Source organism: Mya arenaria, chromosome 5 (genome assembly GCF_026914265.1).
Source record: "Mya arenaria isolate MELC-2E11 chromosome 5, ASM2691426v1".
Taxonomy (NCBI): Eukaryota; Metazoa; Mollusca; class Bivalvia; order Myida; family Myidae; genus Mya; species Mya arenaria.
Window position 1 is genome coordinate 13,650,502 of NC_069126.1, and position 16,166 is coordinate 13,666,667.

General features: G+C 39.6%; 1 protein-coding gene across 2 annotated transcripts; it reads left to right on the forward strand.

Annotated features, from left to right (window-relative positions):
* Positions 1-961: 961 nt before the first annotated feature.
* LOC128233553 (uncharacterized) lies at positions 962-13,534 on the forward strand. 2 transcript variants are annotated; one of them, XM_052947276.1, is made up of 9 exons: positions 962-1,070; positions 2,214-2,373; positions 5,646-5,768; positions 6,932-7,068; positions 8,914-9,022; positions 9,782-9,910; positions 10,275-10,370; positions 11,794-11,888; positions 12,629-13,534. In XM_052947276.1, exons 2-9 carry the CDS (start codon positions 2,250-2,252, stop codon positions 12,746-12,748), a joined length of 933 nt encoding a protein of 310 aa, XP_052803236.1. In that variant the 5' UTR covers positions 962-1,070; positions 2,214-2,249; the 3' UTR covers positions 12,749-13,534. The 2 variants fall into 2 exon arrangements, with proteins under 2 accessions (XP_052803236.1, XP_052803235.1); XM_052947275.1 differs by having other exon boundaries at positions 979-1,120.
* The last annotated feature ends 2,632 nt before the right edge of the window (positions 13,535-16,166 follow it).

Genomic DNA, 16,166 nt, shown 5'->3' on the forward strand with positions numbered 1-16,166 from the left:
AGATTTGTTTGGTGCAGACACACACCCACTTTACATTGAACGGTGACGATAGCCTTCAGTTGGCGAGGCTGAAAAAATGAGTCAACACAAACGGGACCACCTATAGAGCATGCATATAGCCACAAAAGCAAACATGATCGTATATGCATAGAGATAAATCATAATTTGCATCAAACAGATATCAAGATGACCCAATGTGACATTGACCTTTGACCAAGTGACCCCTTAAAGCAACATGGATCTTTTAGTATTCATATCATGAAGTATCAGTGTCGGAAGGTTATCAACAAATTGAGTAATAAAGAATTTGACATGTTAACCCCCTGTGACCTTGACCTTTGGTCCATTGAACCAAAATTGTACCTGGGTCATTTACTCAGTATTTACTAGCATCCAGTAAAATATGAGGTCTATATCGGACATAGACAAAACAATATGACCCCCGATATATCTAAGCGGCATAGACTAGCTGTTAGTGATTCACAAATAATTTCTCACAAACTTGTGACATATTCTTACGAATATCACATGTTTGATATATTCGTATCAGTGAAAATTACGGTTTTAACAACATGCCACGTTATTAAGATAATCGAACCTCTTTCAATAATACCGAATTAATTCTTTTAGCCATGGTGGAAGTTTACACATTTTTTAACATTAAGTTCTACACTTATCGTCTGTTGTCAAAAAAGTGAGCCGTTTTCAATTGTTCATTTGTTGTTTATTTGATCTGCTTATGTTACCTTTATTGCATGCAGGACTTTGCTTAAATTTTGAATGAAAAGGTAAAAAAAAAAGAATTCCTATATCGCAGTCTTATGTCAGCAACGAATTTTGTATTATTTTCTTCCAACCTTGCAATCTACGAAGATGAGTTAACTCCTAGATTCCTTTTTATATAAATAGTGATCACATAGAAATTTCGCGGAGCCGAGCATGTAATTTAGTCAGATGTTACTGATACTAGTGTGTTTAAATCTAGAACTGGAGACGCTTCGTCCTAGTTTTGTTTACAAACACGACCTACTTTTATGTTTGGGTCACTATATAGGACATGAATTAACCAAGTAAGTTCGCTTTGTGCTTCGATAGAGTTCTTGGAGTTAACTAAATTAAGGTAAGAAAAAAGTTACCTTAATTATTTACTAATAAGATAAATAAAATTATGTAATTCTGCGCTACACAGTTGTTTAGATTACAATCTACATTTTAAGCCAATGAAATTGCAGATAGGCAATCATTTACTACTAGACTTTAAATAATCATTAGGATTTTCACCTTTTCAATGGTCCGCCTACTTGTCACTCATCCGATACACACTCCCTACGTCAGATTAGACATTGTCAATGTATCAGTCAATGAGGTTGTATTCTAAGTCAGCTAGATGACCTGAAGTAATTTCTTAATGATTAAGAAGGCCTCGTTCGCTACGCCTTATTCATTAAGAATTTACTTCATGACATCTATTACCTAGATTAGTCTACCGTTGATCATTCAGCGTACAGTAGTGGTTAATCCATATTTGGCCTATAAACAGCCCCTTCAAAGTCTTGTGACGATTTTTGCTTGGGCGACTCTACTCGAAGAGGTACATAATGTTCAAAAACATCCCGTAACGCACATTATTACATACTTATTTATATCTGGACTCACTAAACCACAGCTTGGAAGGGGCACGGTGTGTGGTTATGCCACAACAAATGAGCCTAGACCCCCCCCCCCTACACCTCACATTCCCTTAACCCCATTTCAAGTACAAAAAAAGGCTTAAATGAACCTATGTTTATAAAAAAATCATAGAGGAACTGTAAAATGTACTAATAATTACATTTTTAAATAATATTGTATCGCTTTGAATAACATTGTTTTTGCTCGGCTTGAAAATGGAATGAAACTTTGTAAGGGTGTACCTTTTCTCAATAAAAGAGTGAATGTACAACTTCACAAGAAAGCCCACCATTGTTGGGTCAAACGTCTCTTAAAACTGACAGTAGAGCAATAGTAGTCTAAGAGGTACACCTCTAAATTCATCTATATGTCTATATTTATCTGAGATTGAGGAACGCCTCTATGTATAGAGGTGCACCTTAATATGTCTGTACTTCAAAAAGAGGTGCACCTCCAAGAAATGCACCGAAATTGGACAGAGGTACGTCTTAATTGTAAACATTTGCACTAGCGAATAATACGTATATCGATTACCGCCATAGGTATTTGTTTGACTGGCCCTCGTGTAATTGCGGAGAATGAGAGCCGTGAAGGAGGTGTACCAGGGGAAAAAACAGCGAGAGGGTGGAGGTTTCGTCGTCCGCCGCGCCCTTGGTGGAGCCACGCCTTCATGTGACCCTTTCCTCATGCTTGACCATTTCGGTATGGGGATTATAAATTATGAGTACGCTGGGGTACCACGGGTGATTTAATGTATGGGTACGCTGGGGTACCACGGGTGGTTTAAGGTATGAGTACGCTGGGGGTACCACGGGTGATTTAAGCTATGAGTATGCTGGGGTACCACGGGTTATTTAAGCCATGAGTACGCTGGGGTACCACGGGTGATTTAAGCTATGAGAACGCTGGAGTACCACGGGTAAATTAAGCTATGAGTACGCTGAGGTACCACGGGTGATTAAAGCTATGAGTACGCTGGGGTACCGATGGTGATTTAAGCTATGAGTACGCTGGGGTACCACGGGTGATTTAAGCTATGAGTACGCTGGGGTACCACGGATGATTTAAGCTAAGAGTACGCTGGGATACCATGGGTGATTTCAGCTATGAGTACGCTCGGGTACCATGGGTGATTTAAGTTATGTGTACGCTGTGGTACCACGGGTGAAATAAGCTATATTAAACGCTGCGGTACCACGGGTGATTTAAGCTATGAGTACGCTGGGGGTAACAAGGATGATTTAAGTTATGAGTACGTTGGGGTACCACGGGTGATTTAAGTTATGAGTACGCTGGTGCACCACGGGTGATTTTAGTTATGAGTACGCTGGGGTACCACGGGTGATTTAAGCTATTAGTACGCTGGAGTACCACGGGTGATTTGAGTACGCTGGAGTACCACGGGTGAATTAAGCTATGAGTACGCTGGGGTACCACGGGTGAATTTAAGCTATGGGTACGCTGGGGTACCATGGTTGATTTGAGTACGCTGGAGTACCACCGGTAAATTAAGCTATGAGTACGCTGGGGTACCATGGGTGAATTAAGCTTTAAGTACGCTGGAGTACCACGGGTGATTTGAGTACGCTGAAGTACCACAGGTGAATTAAGATATGAGTACGCTGGGTTACCACGGGTGAATTAAGCTATGAGTACGCTGGGGTACCACGGGTTATTTAAGCTATGAGTACGCTGGAGTACCACGAGTGAATTAAGCTATCAGTACGCTGGGGTACCACGGGTGATTTAAGCCATGGGTACGCTGGGATACCACGGGTGATTTAAGTTATGGGTACGCTGGAGTTCCACAGGTGATTTAAGCTATAAGTACGCTGGAGTACCACGGGTGACTTGAGTACGCTGGAGTACCATGGGTGAATTAAGCTATGAGAACGCTGGAGTACCACGGGTGAATTAAGCTATGAGTACGCTGGGGTACCACGGATTAATTAAGCTATGAGTACGCTGGGGAAAAACGGGTGATTTAAGGTATGAGTACGCTGGGGTATCACGGGTGATTTAAGGTATGAGTACGCTGGGGTACCACGGGTGAATTAAGCTATGAATACGCTGGGGTACCACGGGTGCTTTAAGCTATGAGTACGCTGGAGTATCACGGGTAAATTAAGATATGGGTACGCTGGGGTACCACGGATGAATTAAGCTATGGGTATGCTGGGGTTCCACGGGTGATTTGAGTACGCTGGAGTACCACGGGTGAATAAAGCTATGAGTACGCTGGAGTACCACGGGTGAATTTAGCTATGAGTACGCTGGGGTACCACGGGTGATTTAAGCTATGAGTACGCTTGGATACCACGGATAAATTAAGCTATGAGTACGCTGGAGTACCACGGGTGAATTGAGCTATGGGTACGCTGGGGTACCGCGGGTGAATTAAATTATGGGTACGCTGGGGTACCACGGGTGATTTAAGTTATGAATACTCTGGGGCATCACGTGTGAATAAAGCTATGAGTACGCTGGAGTACCACAGGTGAATTATGCTATGAGTACGCTGGGGGTACCACGGGTGAATTAAGCTATTGGTACGCTGGGGAACCACGGGTGAATTAAGCTATGAGGACGCTGGGGTACCACGGGTGAATTAAGCTATGAGTACGCTGGAGTTAACCACGGGTGATTTAAGTTATGAGTACTCTGGGGTATCACGTGTGAATAAAGCTATGAGTACGCTGGAGTACCACGGGTGAATTATGCTATGAGTACGCTGGGGTACCACGGGTGAATTAAGCTATGGGTACGCTGGGGTACCACGGGTGAATTAAGCTATGGGTACGCTGGGGTACCACGGGTGAATTAAGCTATGGGTACGGTGGGGTACCACGGGTGATTTAAGTTATGAGTTCGCTGGGGTACCACGGGTGAATTAAGCTAAGAGTACGCTGGACTACCACAGGTGATTTAAGCTATGAGTACACTGGGGTACATCGGATGATTTAAGCTATGAGTACGCTGGGGTACCACGGGTGATTTAAGTTATGAGTAATCTGGGGTACCACGGGTGAATTAAGCTATGAGTACGCTGGAGTACCATGGTTGAATTAAGCTATGGGTACGCTGGGGTACCACGGGTGAATTAAGCTATGGGTACGCTGGGGTACCACGGGTGATTTAAGGTATGAGTACGCTGGGGTACCACGGGTGAATTAAGCTATGGGTACGCTGGGGTATCACGGGGGAATTAAGCTATGGGTAGGCTGGGGTACCACGGGTGATTTAAGGTATGAGTTTGCTGGGGTACCACGGGTGAATTAAGCTATGGGTACGCTGGGGTATCACGGGTGAATTAAGCTATGGGTACGCTGGGGTACCACGGGTGATTTAAGGTATGACTACGCTGGGATACCAAAGGTGAATTAAGCTATGGGTACGCCGGGGTACCAAGGATGATTTAAGGTATGAGTACCCTGGGGTACCACGGGTGATATAAGGTATGAATACGCTGGGGTACCACGGGTGATTTAGCTATGACTACGCTGGTGTACCACGTGTGATTTAAGGTATGAGTACGCTGGGGTACCACGGGTGATTTAAGGTATGAGTACGCTGGGGTACCACGGGTGATTTAAGGTATGAGTACGCTGGGGTACAATTGATGATTTAAGGTATGAGTATCCTGGGGTACCATGGATTATATAAGTTATGAGTTCACTTGGGTGCCGAGGATGATTTTTTCCATACCTTCAAAAAAGACCAAAATTTAGAAGATAGATATATTGCTTTTTCAGAATGTTACCAACGCGACGTAATTTATTGAAGAAAAATAATCCTGTAACGGACAAAAGTTAAAGTTATGAAATAAGGATGTACACAAATATTAAGAATATGACCTAATTAATTGAAGTTAATCCTTTAAACCCTTATTATGCATGAATCTGTATGTAAAATGTTTATGAACTCGCATGTTCTCCATGTAGGGACAGTGCAGACTTCATTCCGGTGTTTTTCAGGGCCACAAACGTATGGCCCGGGGGAGGCTATAGGGGCCCCCGATCACCCCCACAGAGGATTCGAGACTGTCTCTTACATTATCACCGGTGAAACATGTCACAAGGATTCGCAGGGAAACTCTGGTACGTGTTGGAAATGGCCTCCAGTTATGCGTGTGCGGAAGATTAAACTTAAAGGAACTAGACACCAGATGGTCCCTGAATCCCTCATAAGAAGCCTAGAATTATCAAAACTAGCTAGTATGAGGCCGATAAAACATCATTTAACGTGATTAAAATATTTTTTGTCGCTGTCTCAGCTGAGTTTAAACGTTAAAATATAATGTTATAATAATATGTTGTTAATGTGGCAGGATACGAGTATATCGGACCAATATACAATCCAGAACGCAATGTTAGTTTATACTTATTCATTTTAGCTCGATTGTGGCGGCAGCTGAAAGCTGACGTGATTCAATCTCCAGTCAGTGTTTCACTCTCAATCTCAACTCATTTTGCGATATAATAACATAAAATGAGTCAAAACCGCCATATGTTTCACTCTTTTTAAAGCTGCACTCTAACATATTGACAGTTTTAACAATTTTTTTTCTCAGATTCAGCGGATTCTGGTATCAATGCCTTCAATTCAGTCATATAATATAACTCACAATAAAACCTATCTCAATTGTTTGGAAAACTGCCAAAAACTCATTTTTCTTAAAGCTTTAGTAACGCTTTTAGCCAAAAACTATCAAGTTTCGAACGTAAATATGAAAAACTGCAATCTGATCTCTTGTCAGCAATCTTATATCACTGGTTTCCAGACATTTACGCAAAAATTGGCTTATACCAAGACAAAAAATATATAAAAATTGTCATAACGGTCAATCTGTAAGAGTGCAGCTTTAAGAGCTCATGTTTTCATAGATTATGAAGATTGAACTCTTCTAAATGGAAAAAAATAAATATCTAGAGCAAAAAAATATTAGTTAATCATGTTTATTTTGCACTATCGATTTACTTATGTTTAGAATATTGAGAAATCATGTTTATCAACAAAATGAGTAAGAGAATGCCCTTTAATAAAGGTTATTTTTTATCATTTTGAATCATTCCATGCCGTTATGTAGAACAATGAGTTGAGGATGATATTGAATAATGACTTTTTTCGTGCTATTGGGGCCAATACTGGGTCTTTTTTGAGCGGCCAAGAAAACGTTCCCGGTGGAATCGAGCCCACGAACTCTAGGCGGAGAGGCATGTTACACTCGCTGTATATACTTGTGATGTGTTTTTTTTTCAAGGTAACCTGGGTCCGGGGTGGGTTCAGTGGATGACGGCCGGAAGTGGAGTGGTCCATTCGGAGATGCCGTCTCCCAAGATGCAGCGGGATGGCGGCACCATTGAGGGGTTTCAACTCTGGGTCAACCTGCCTGCAAAGGTAAATACTGTTTTCCTTGTCTCTTTTCCACAGCTAGATGCATTCAAGCTTAATATATTTATCTTTAATTGGTACGCTATGCGGATAAAAAATCCGAGCACATGCCCAGATATTTTGATCCTGCTTTAATAGCCGTGAATGATACTTTTTGTGCAATTTGATAAGGTTTTCAACGAAAACCAGGTTATTAGAATGGGGATGTCGTTGGGTGGGCAGACAGGCAGGCAGGCAGGCAGGCAGGCAGGCGGGCGGACGTTCGAGCTGGGGTCAATCATTTGCTTCCGCCCAATGACTCAAGCTAGCATTGATGGATAGTAATGAAAATTGGTGTGTAGGTATAATTAGGCTTTTTTGAAGAGCTAGTTCGGGATTGCTTTTAAGGGGGTGGGGTCAAGGACACTGTTACTATAAATATATAAATGGTTTTCGCTATTGATGGGTAGTGATGCAAATTGGTGTGTTGGAAGTTTATTTAAGAGCTTCGGAATGCTTTTGGGGAGGGGGGGGGGTCAAGGTCACTGTTACAAAAATAGGGAAAAAATAGCGGAACTATTGGTTTTCGCCTAATTACTTAAGCTAGCATTGATGGTAATGTTAACTTGTGTGTGAGTAGCTTATGTAAAGGTAGCTTATGTAAAGAGCTAGCTTGGAATTGTATTTCGGAGGGGAAGTGTGTGTGTGTGGGGGGGGGGGGGGGGGGGGGGGTAAGGACAATGTCTTTGTAACTAAATATAGAAAGATGATTTCCGCCCAACAAGAAGTACATTGACTATAATTTCTGATTGCCAATATTTAAAACATGGTTTTGTCGCATTGCGGGGTTTCTAGTTAAACCTTTAAATTTGAGAGAAAAAACAACGTTTTATATGCTGCTTTTATACATCTATTTTTTGTATGTTCCCCTATGAAAACGCAATACATTTAATCGCGTATCATTGTCATCAAATACTTATTCTGAGATGGCGCGTTGTAGCACATTAGTTTAACAAGAGATATCCTAGCTGGCCCGGTAAAGATACGGAAACTTCTGTCTGCTATTTCAGAATTGACACTCTTTAGTTTAAACATATTTATTTTACAACGATTGTGAAACAAGTTATTACAACATTATATTAATCACTCTCGTTGGCACGATTTAACGTGAGAGTGTGGTCTTGTGTTGTGGGGGAAACCGGAGAACCCGGAAGAAACCCACTTGTCCGGCTTGGTGACCACAAACTGACACTCTTTCACGCGCATATAATTTGTTTTTATTTATTTTAGTGTGCTGATTAATTTAAACACCATTCAAAACTGTACTTTTTAATTGACGAAAGTGCGATCCGGTAACACTTTGGTATTGGCCAGCTCTGCGTTTAGTAAATGTGTTTGCTGCTAAAGTTTGCAATTTGGTTCCCCGATAGCAGTGTATGCTCTGCGATGCAACAAGGATACAAAACAAAACAGTTTGCTAGTGTTCCGACTCCTATAGGGTTCTCTTTAGTAATATGGATTGCAAACACTGTAAACACATTATATATGGCTATAAGGACATTCATTCAGGCGTGCGTAAAAACCGAAACGGGTTTTAAAAACGGTCACAGTGCAGTAAATTAAATAAATGAAATGCATGCAGATCGTTAAATGAGCTGTGATAAGATGAAATGAGAACTCACATATTAAGTTATAGAAAAAGACATAGAAACAAAGACATGACAGACAATAAAACATTTCAGATGGCTATGTTACAATCTAACCTGTGGTACTATAGCTAACGTGAGTGACTGTTAGCCCTAACTAAACTCAGGGCTGGCATTATTTTGCACTCAGTTCATAACAACACATGCACTTGTAATACACTAACAGGATAAAATGACAGCTCCGCGTTACCAAGACACTCCACCGGAGAAAATTCCTGTTGTCAAGACAACCGATGGCAAGGTCACGGTCAAGGTCATCGCTGGAGAATCGCTTGGTTAGTAATATTGTCTGCACCCGCCACCCGAGTTATGTATAAATAATACACGGATGCTTTAGTGCGAGTGTAATGTTTAATTACGAGGGTAGTTGGTGAAGTAACTGTTGTGTATCATGTTGTCAAGCAAAACGTTCTATAATTAGAAAACACTATCCATCATGGTACAATGCTCAGCTAACGATATCAGGCTTGGAATTGCTTGTCGTTGAAACTTATCTTGTTTGAACTATGTTACGCAGTATTTTGTTAACGACGAGTTTTGTAGTGAAAAGCAGTTTTTTGGGTCACTACCAAACTCTTTAAACTATACGAATTTTGGTATTTAATGACCAAAACTCGGTTAATACGGATACCTTGACCGAAACACGATCGATGAATCAATCAAGGTGACGATGATCAAATTGTTGATGATTGATTAAAATGATGTTTTTGAAAAATTTCCAACGAATTTTGTCGCTAGCATAATTTGGCCGAGTTCATCAAACTCTTCGCTACCAAAATATACGGCGTAAAAAAGTTTACTAAGTAAAAAGTTATGTTTAATTAAGAAAATAGATACAGCTTTAAGGAAATTTTACTTGATCCATTTTTTAAACGAAACGGTCTGTGTAATTTGTCTGTTGACATTGAAATTCCAAATACTGACGTGCAAAGTGTTTTGTTTTCAGTATTTTAAGATCGTGGCATTTCTATTTATTAGAAGTCTTTGCTGTACAGCTAAATTTCATTAATGGTTTTGTTTCCTTCTCATTTCAGGTACTAAAGCTATCATATCCACCCGCTCACCAATGATGTACCTGGACATCCGATTGACCCCGGGGTCAGAGTTCACACAGCACGTGCCGGGGTCGCATGACGGGTTTATTTACGTTTGGGGTGGAACAGGTGACATTTTTATCACGGTTCTTTACATAAGTGTACAATTAACTTAACTTTTAATCATGTTTTGTCTCATTAAAAGCTATGAAAATTAAAAAGAAGATCGGTTTTGTTGTCTCTTCGAAAATTGATTATACGATAGTGGTACCTTACTTTAGTCAATTTGACCTAACTGACCAAAACAGTCGAACCTATATTGTACTTGTAGGAATCAGTTAGGCTAGATTTCTCACTTCAGGGTAAAACAAGTGTGACATCTTCGGCTCGTGAGGATTTTATAAAAATCAAATACATGTTATTGTGTTCAAATTCCTAAAAAATTGTTTCAATGTTCGCATAACATATTAATATACTTACCCCCACATTTCAGCAACGGTGGGCACAAATAAGAAGACAGTAACATTCGGTCAGACGGCTGTTTTAGGAGGAGGGACTGAAATCTCTATCGCAAACAAGACTAATGAAGGTAGGTCGATTGGGTTGGACATCAGACAAGCCATACTTTATTGTCTTGGCTACCAGCCGGTATATATTTAGTTTGTTAATACATGTAGTACGCTTCGAACAAATGGACATATTTAACAGATCAATTTCCTGGGGTTCTTTAAGACAGCTGGAATAACTCTGTCTTACGACTTTAACTTGCATGTTTTATGTCCCCTGCGTAACACAGACACATCTTGTTGTCCGGCGGCGTCATCATCATCCGCCGCGGCGAACTTTCAATGTCCGCACTTGTCATCGAATCTTTATTCAGAATTTGGTCACAATGTTTATGTGAAAAATATCATCACAATGTTTATGTGAAAAATATCACGGCCAAGTTCGATAAACACCTAGATCACATCATTCAGTATAAAGATATGGACGTTGAAGTGTCTTTTTTCTCAAAGGTGATTCATACAGGCGACATATTCAAGTTGTTACAGAAAGTCGAGATATTCTCATACATAATCAACATTGGGTCAGGAGAAAATCTTAATGTCATATTGATTAAAACCTGGTTAAAATATTCAGTAAACTATTTGTAGACATGCAAACAATTGCATGAGACCTGTTTATTGCAAGTGTGGCTTAATTATGTCGAGCTGTAATACTATTCAGAAATGTGAATTTTGCTACCACATTCGTGAAAAAGAAGTCATTTTGGGTGTGCTAATAAGGCCGAATTTCTGAGAGAAAAAACTGCCCTCGATCAACTGAAATGAAGCCAGGTAATCGTTGACATCTTCTTGATTCCATTCCTCACGCACAAGATTCAGCCTTGGAGTATTGTATGCACTTATTGTTGCGTTCATTGGTGCCACCACGGACTGTAAGTTCTCCAATATACGTGATGGTATCAAGAAATCATTAAAAGCAATTATAGTGATCAGATGTGTCCATTTATGATTCCAGTTAATGGAAGGGTACATGAAATATTAACTTTTTACTATAGTGACACTTTGTCTTTATAGGTAATGAGATGGGACGGATGATAATTGAGCTTTAGTAGTATGTACTTTTCTGATAAATTCAAATTGTACTAATGGTTTTTCTTCATGATCTTAAAACTAGTTTGTACCTCAGATCCGCCTTCATTGGTGCTACGAGTCTGGTAAGGTGAGAGAGAGAGAGAGAGAGAGAGAGAGAGAGAGAGAGAGAGGGAGGGAGAGGGAGGGAGGGAGGGAGGGAGAGATGACGACGACGACGACGACGATGATGATGATGACGACGACGACGACGACGATGATGAGGATGATGAGGATGATGATGACGAACGATTACGATGGCGATGATGATGATGATGATGATGATGATGATGATGACGATGACGATGATGAGGATGAGGATGATGATCGTTATCAAGGGAAACTACTTGAATGTTTACATTTGTATTTTCTCCACAGAGTGCCGGGTCTTGCTTATTGCCGGCGAGCCTTTGAAGGAACCAGTGGCCTGGCATGGACCTTTTGTTATGAACACGCAGGAAGAAATCAATCAGGTAATTATATTGTATTCATGGTTTTGTTTCTAGTTTTTTTTCTTTGTTTTAAAGGAGAAAACAAATGCGTTGAAAGTAATTCCGGGGTCAAACCCGAGACCTAATGCTAGTAAGTCATGCACTTTTCAAACTGAAATACTAATGATCAGTCCAGAAAACTTTCATACCCCGGCTTGTGCAAGTCGCTAAGTGATTTGATTTGAAATAAGATTTCTTTTAAGGTATTGGTATTTTTTTTCTTGTGTGATACGTAAACTCTTAATTATCTTAATTGGAAAATCGAAGTTTTTTGCTTAGAAAACAATTACGTAGTTTAAGTGTATTTTTTGCCATTCAATGTTGTCTTGTAAAGGGCTTCGCCAATACCAAAGTAAGTGGGGAAGGCTAAACATTAAAACGGTTCAAAAGTTTTTGTTAAGTTTTGAGGTAAAATCTTTTTTTAAGAGTTAAATATAAATCCCTTAATACGTTGTGTTGGTGAAATAAGGAGTTTTACGCAAGTTTGGGTTTTTCAGGCGTGTTTGACCAGTTCAGGCAATTATAATGTATTTCACGGAATGCATTACTGTTTCAGGCAATGTTTCACTATTTTAGGCGATTTTATTCTATTTCTTGCAGTGGAAGTTCTTGACTATTTACGGCAATCTTGGACTATTTCAGGCAATGTATGACCATTTCAGGCAATCTTGAAATATTTCAGGCAATGTATTACTATTTCAGGCAATGTTTGACAATTTCAGGCATTTTTGGACTACCAAAGTGGCAAGCTAGGGAAGATCCCGGGGGCGGCGGAGAGACAGCGACAGACGGAGGCGGCCAGGCAGACGCAGAAAAATACCGGAACCTGGAACAGGAAGTAACGTCATGTTTCGTTGTGACATTGTTGATTTTATTGGTTTATTTTTGTGCACTTTATTTATGTTTAGTATCCATGCAGTGACCGTTGCACGTGCAAACATGTTATTTGATAAGACACTGACTTAGTTATTGAACAACAAAAAAGTATAATGTTATAATTATATTCGAAATGTGATCATTGTGTGTGTTGTGTTTAAGTTTGTGTTAACATTTATTGCTTATGCATGTTATTCGTCAGTGTATTGTAAATGAGTAAAACATGATGGATTTTTATAAAAAATATTAAAAATGATGTTTGATTAAAAATTCCGTTTTCGTTTTAGATATACCGACTGCAATGGCGTTTGTTAACACTGTTCAATGTAGATCTATCGTTTATAGTGAAAATTGTAAATATTTTAATCTCTGCTATCAACAAGGGACATTACTTGTATGATGTTTATAAGCTTATGGATTATGGTTTAGCCTCCCTTTGCGTATTGTCCTGGTTCTGGTGAATGGGCTTATGTCCACAAGCGACCCTTGAAATGCAAATGTTCAGTAAAATGACTTGTAATTGGACTAATCATGATTGCTCCATCCCTGTTATTTGAGATGCTTACAAAAGAACCTAAGCTATAACTGAAACTTCATTTTTTTCCAACCAATTTGTGTTGTTGGTGATCCAATATTGGTTGGAATCATTCGAAAGGTTTTTGTGTGCACCATCAAGCATTATTTTTACCGAAACTAGATAGTATATATATAAATGATATGTATGTCTATGCATATTATAATTTTGTACTGTTTAATGTTGAAGTTTCTTTTTATTTATTTCCTGTTACCAATACTTGTACATTTTCATGATTATCTTCATTGATGGGGGAAATCAATTTATGTTGTGTTGAGTTGATTTTATAAACACGTAGTCTGCTTTCACTTTCGATACAGGTAATTTCAATACAGGTAAAAAAACAGTTTATCAAATGTAAAGCATTCGAACGCTTCAAACAGACCAATTAGAGCCAAGTATCCGTGCACTCTGTTTTGGTTATTGGTGCTCATGACCGAGTCGATTTACATAATTGGCAGTGGCTTTATGCTCATGTTCTACATACCAGAGTTCAAATGCTTTAACTTGTCTTTTACAGTCCATGTTTTACAAATGAAAACAATCGACTCCTACTGTGGTTGTCCCTCACTCGGAATTAATTCGATTAATTTATAATACATAAACTATTAACCTATTAACCTTTATGTATACTACTTATTACGTACATTAACTTTCATAAATGCGACTTACATCAATTTAAAATCAAATATTAATCGTCTCTGACGTAAATTACTGACCACGGCTTATTGTAGGACTGCTATAGGTGACGTAAATTACTGACCATGGCTTATTGTAGGACTGCTATAGGTGACGTAAATTACTGACCATGGCTTATTGTAGGACTGCTATAGGTGACGTAAATTACTGACCATGGCTTATTGTAGGACTGCTATAGGTGACGTAAATTACTGACCATGGCTTATTGTAGGACTGCTATAGGTGACGTAAATTACTGACCATGGCTTATTGTAGGACTGCTATAGGTGACGTAAATTACTGACCATGGCTTATTGTAGGACTGCTATAGGTGACGTAAATTACTGACCATGGCTTATTGTAGGACTGCTATAGGTGACGTAAATTACTGACCATGGCTAATTGTAGGACTGCTATAGGTGACGTAAATTACTGTCCACGGCTTATTGTAGGACTGCTATAGGTGACGTAAATTACTGACCATGGCTAATTGTAGGACTGCTATAGGTGACGTAAATTACTGACCACGGCTTATTGTAGGACTGCTATAGGTGACGTAAATTACTGACCATGGCTTATTGTAGGACTGCTATAGGTGACGTAAATTACTGACCATGGCTTATTGTAGGACTGCTATAGGTGACGTAAATTACTGACCATGGCTTATTGTAGGACTGCTATAGGTGACGTAAATTACTGACCATGGCGTATTGTAGGACTGCTATAGGTGACGTAAATTACTGACCATGGCGTATTGTAGGACTGCTATAGGTGACGTAAATTACTGACCATGGCTTATTGTAGGACTGCTATAGGTGACGTAAATTACTGACCATGGCTTATTGTAGGACTGCTATAGGTGACGTAAATTACTGACCATGGCTAATTGTAGGACTGCTATAGGTGACGTAAATTACTGACCACGGCTTATTGCAGGACTGGTATAGGTGACGTAAATTACTGACCATGGCTTATTGCAGGACTGCTATAGGTGACGTAAATTACTGTCCACGGCTTATTGTAGGACTGCTATAAGTATGTACATGATTTTAATTATACGACAATACATTTTGAATAAATTTATCATGACTTTTATACAGCCCCTTGTAGATAACATTGACCTACTGTATCTTCATGAAATCGGTGTTTTCAAGTAAGGCCTAAAAATGTATTTCTGGTTCGTGTTAGCCGACCCTACCGACGAAATAGGCGCCGACTCTTCCGTTTTTATAGTCCGTCAGTTCAAAAGTTGTATGATGTGTGTGTGGCTGTGTTTGTTTGTCTTAATATGTAGTTAAAAAGCTTTATACTGAATATTAGTTTAATGCATTCCCTAAAATTGACAATAATGTTCTTACATAAAGCCCAATACAAATACGTTAAGTGTGACATTGAGAGGTAGGGACACGGGTCTTGCATGTGGCAAGTTTTTTTTAAAATATGACCATATAAGAGAAAAAATACAGCCCGGTCGCGTCCACCTACACTCTTTGTCCTTAGATGCAGTATTCCATAGTAAACAAAACACCAGGTTGGATCTTAACCTTAGAGGAAGGGACAGGGGTCGTGCACACTACACGTCGTCTTGGTATGTGGAACACATGTGGCAAGTTGTTTTAAAATCTATCAATACAAGAGACGACCACCTATACTCCGTGACCTTATATGCAGCATTTCATAGTAAACAAACACCAAGTTGGATCTTAACCTTAGAGGTAGGGACACCGGTCTTGCACACGACACGTCGTTTTGGTATGTGGATCATATGTGGCAAGTTGCTTTGAAATCTGTCCATAAAAGAAAAATACAACCCGGTCACAACCACCTATATTCTATGTCCTTATATGCAGCATTGCATAGCAAGCAAACACGAAGAGTGACCTTGACCTTAGACACGTCGTCTTGGTATGTCGAACAAATGTGGCAAGTTTTTTTTTTAAATCTGTCCATACAAGAGAAAGAAATTGAGCAGGACGGACGGAAAGTTCGATTTTAACAGGCACACCTTCGGATGCATAAAAAGCCTACAAACCCTACTATCTGTTTTTGGACAAAAAATGAAGACGTAACAAGAATCACATGTTTAAAGTTATTTTTGGCCTTACACAACTGAGAATAGACAAACACTTTCA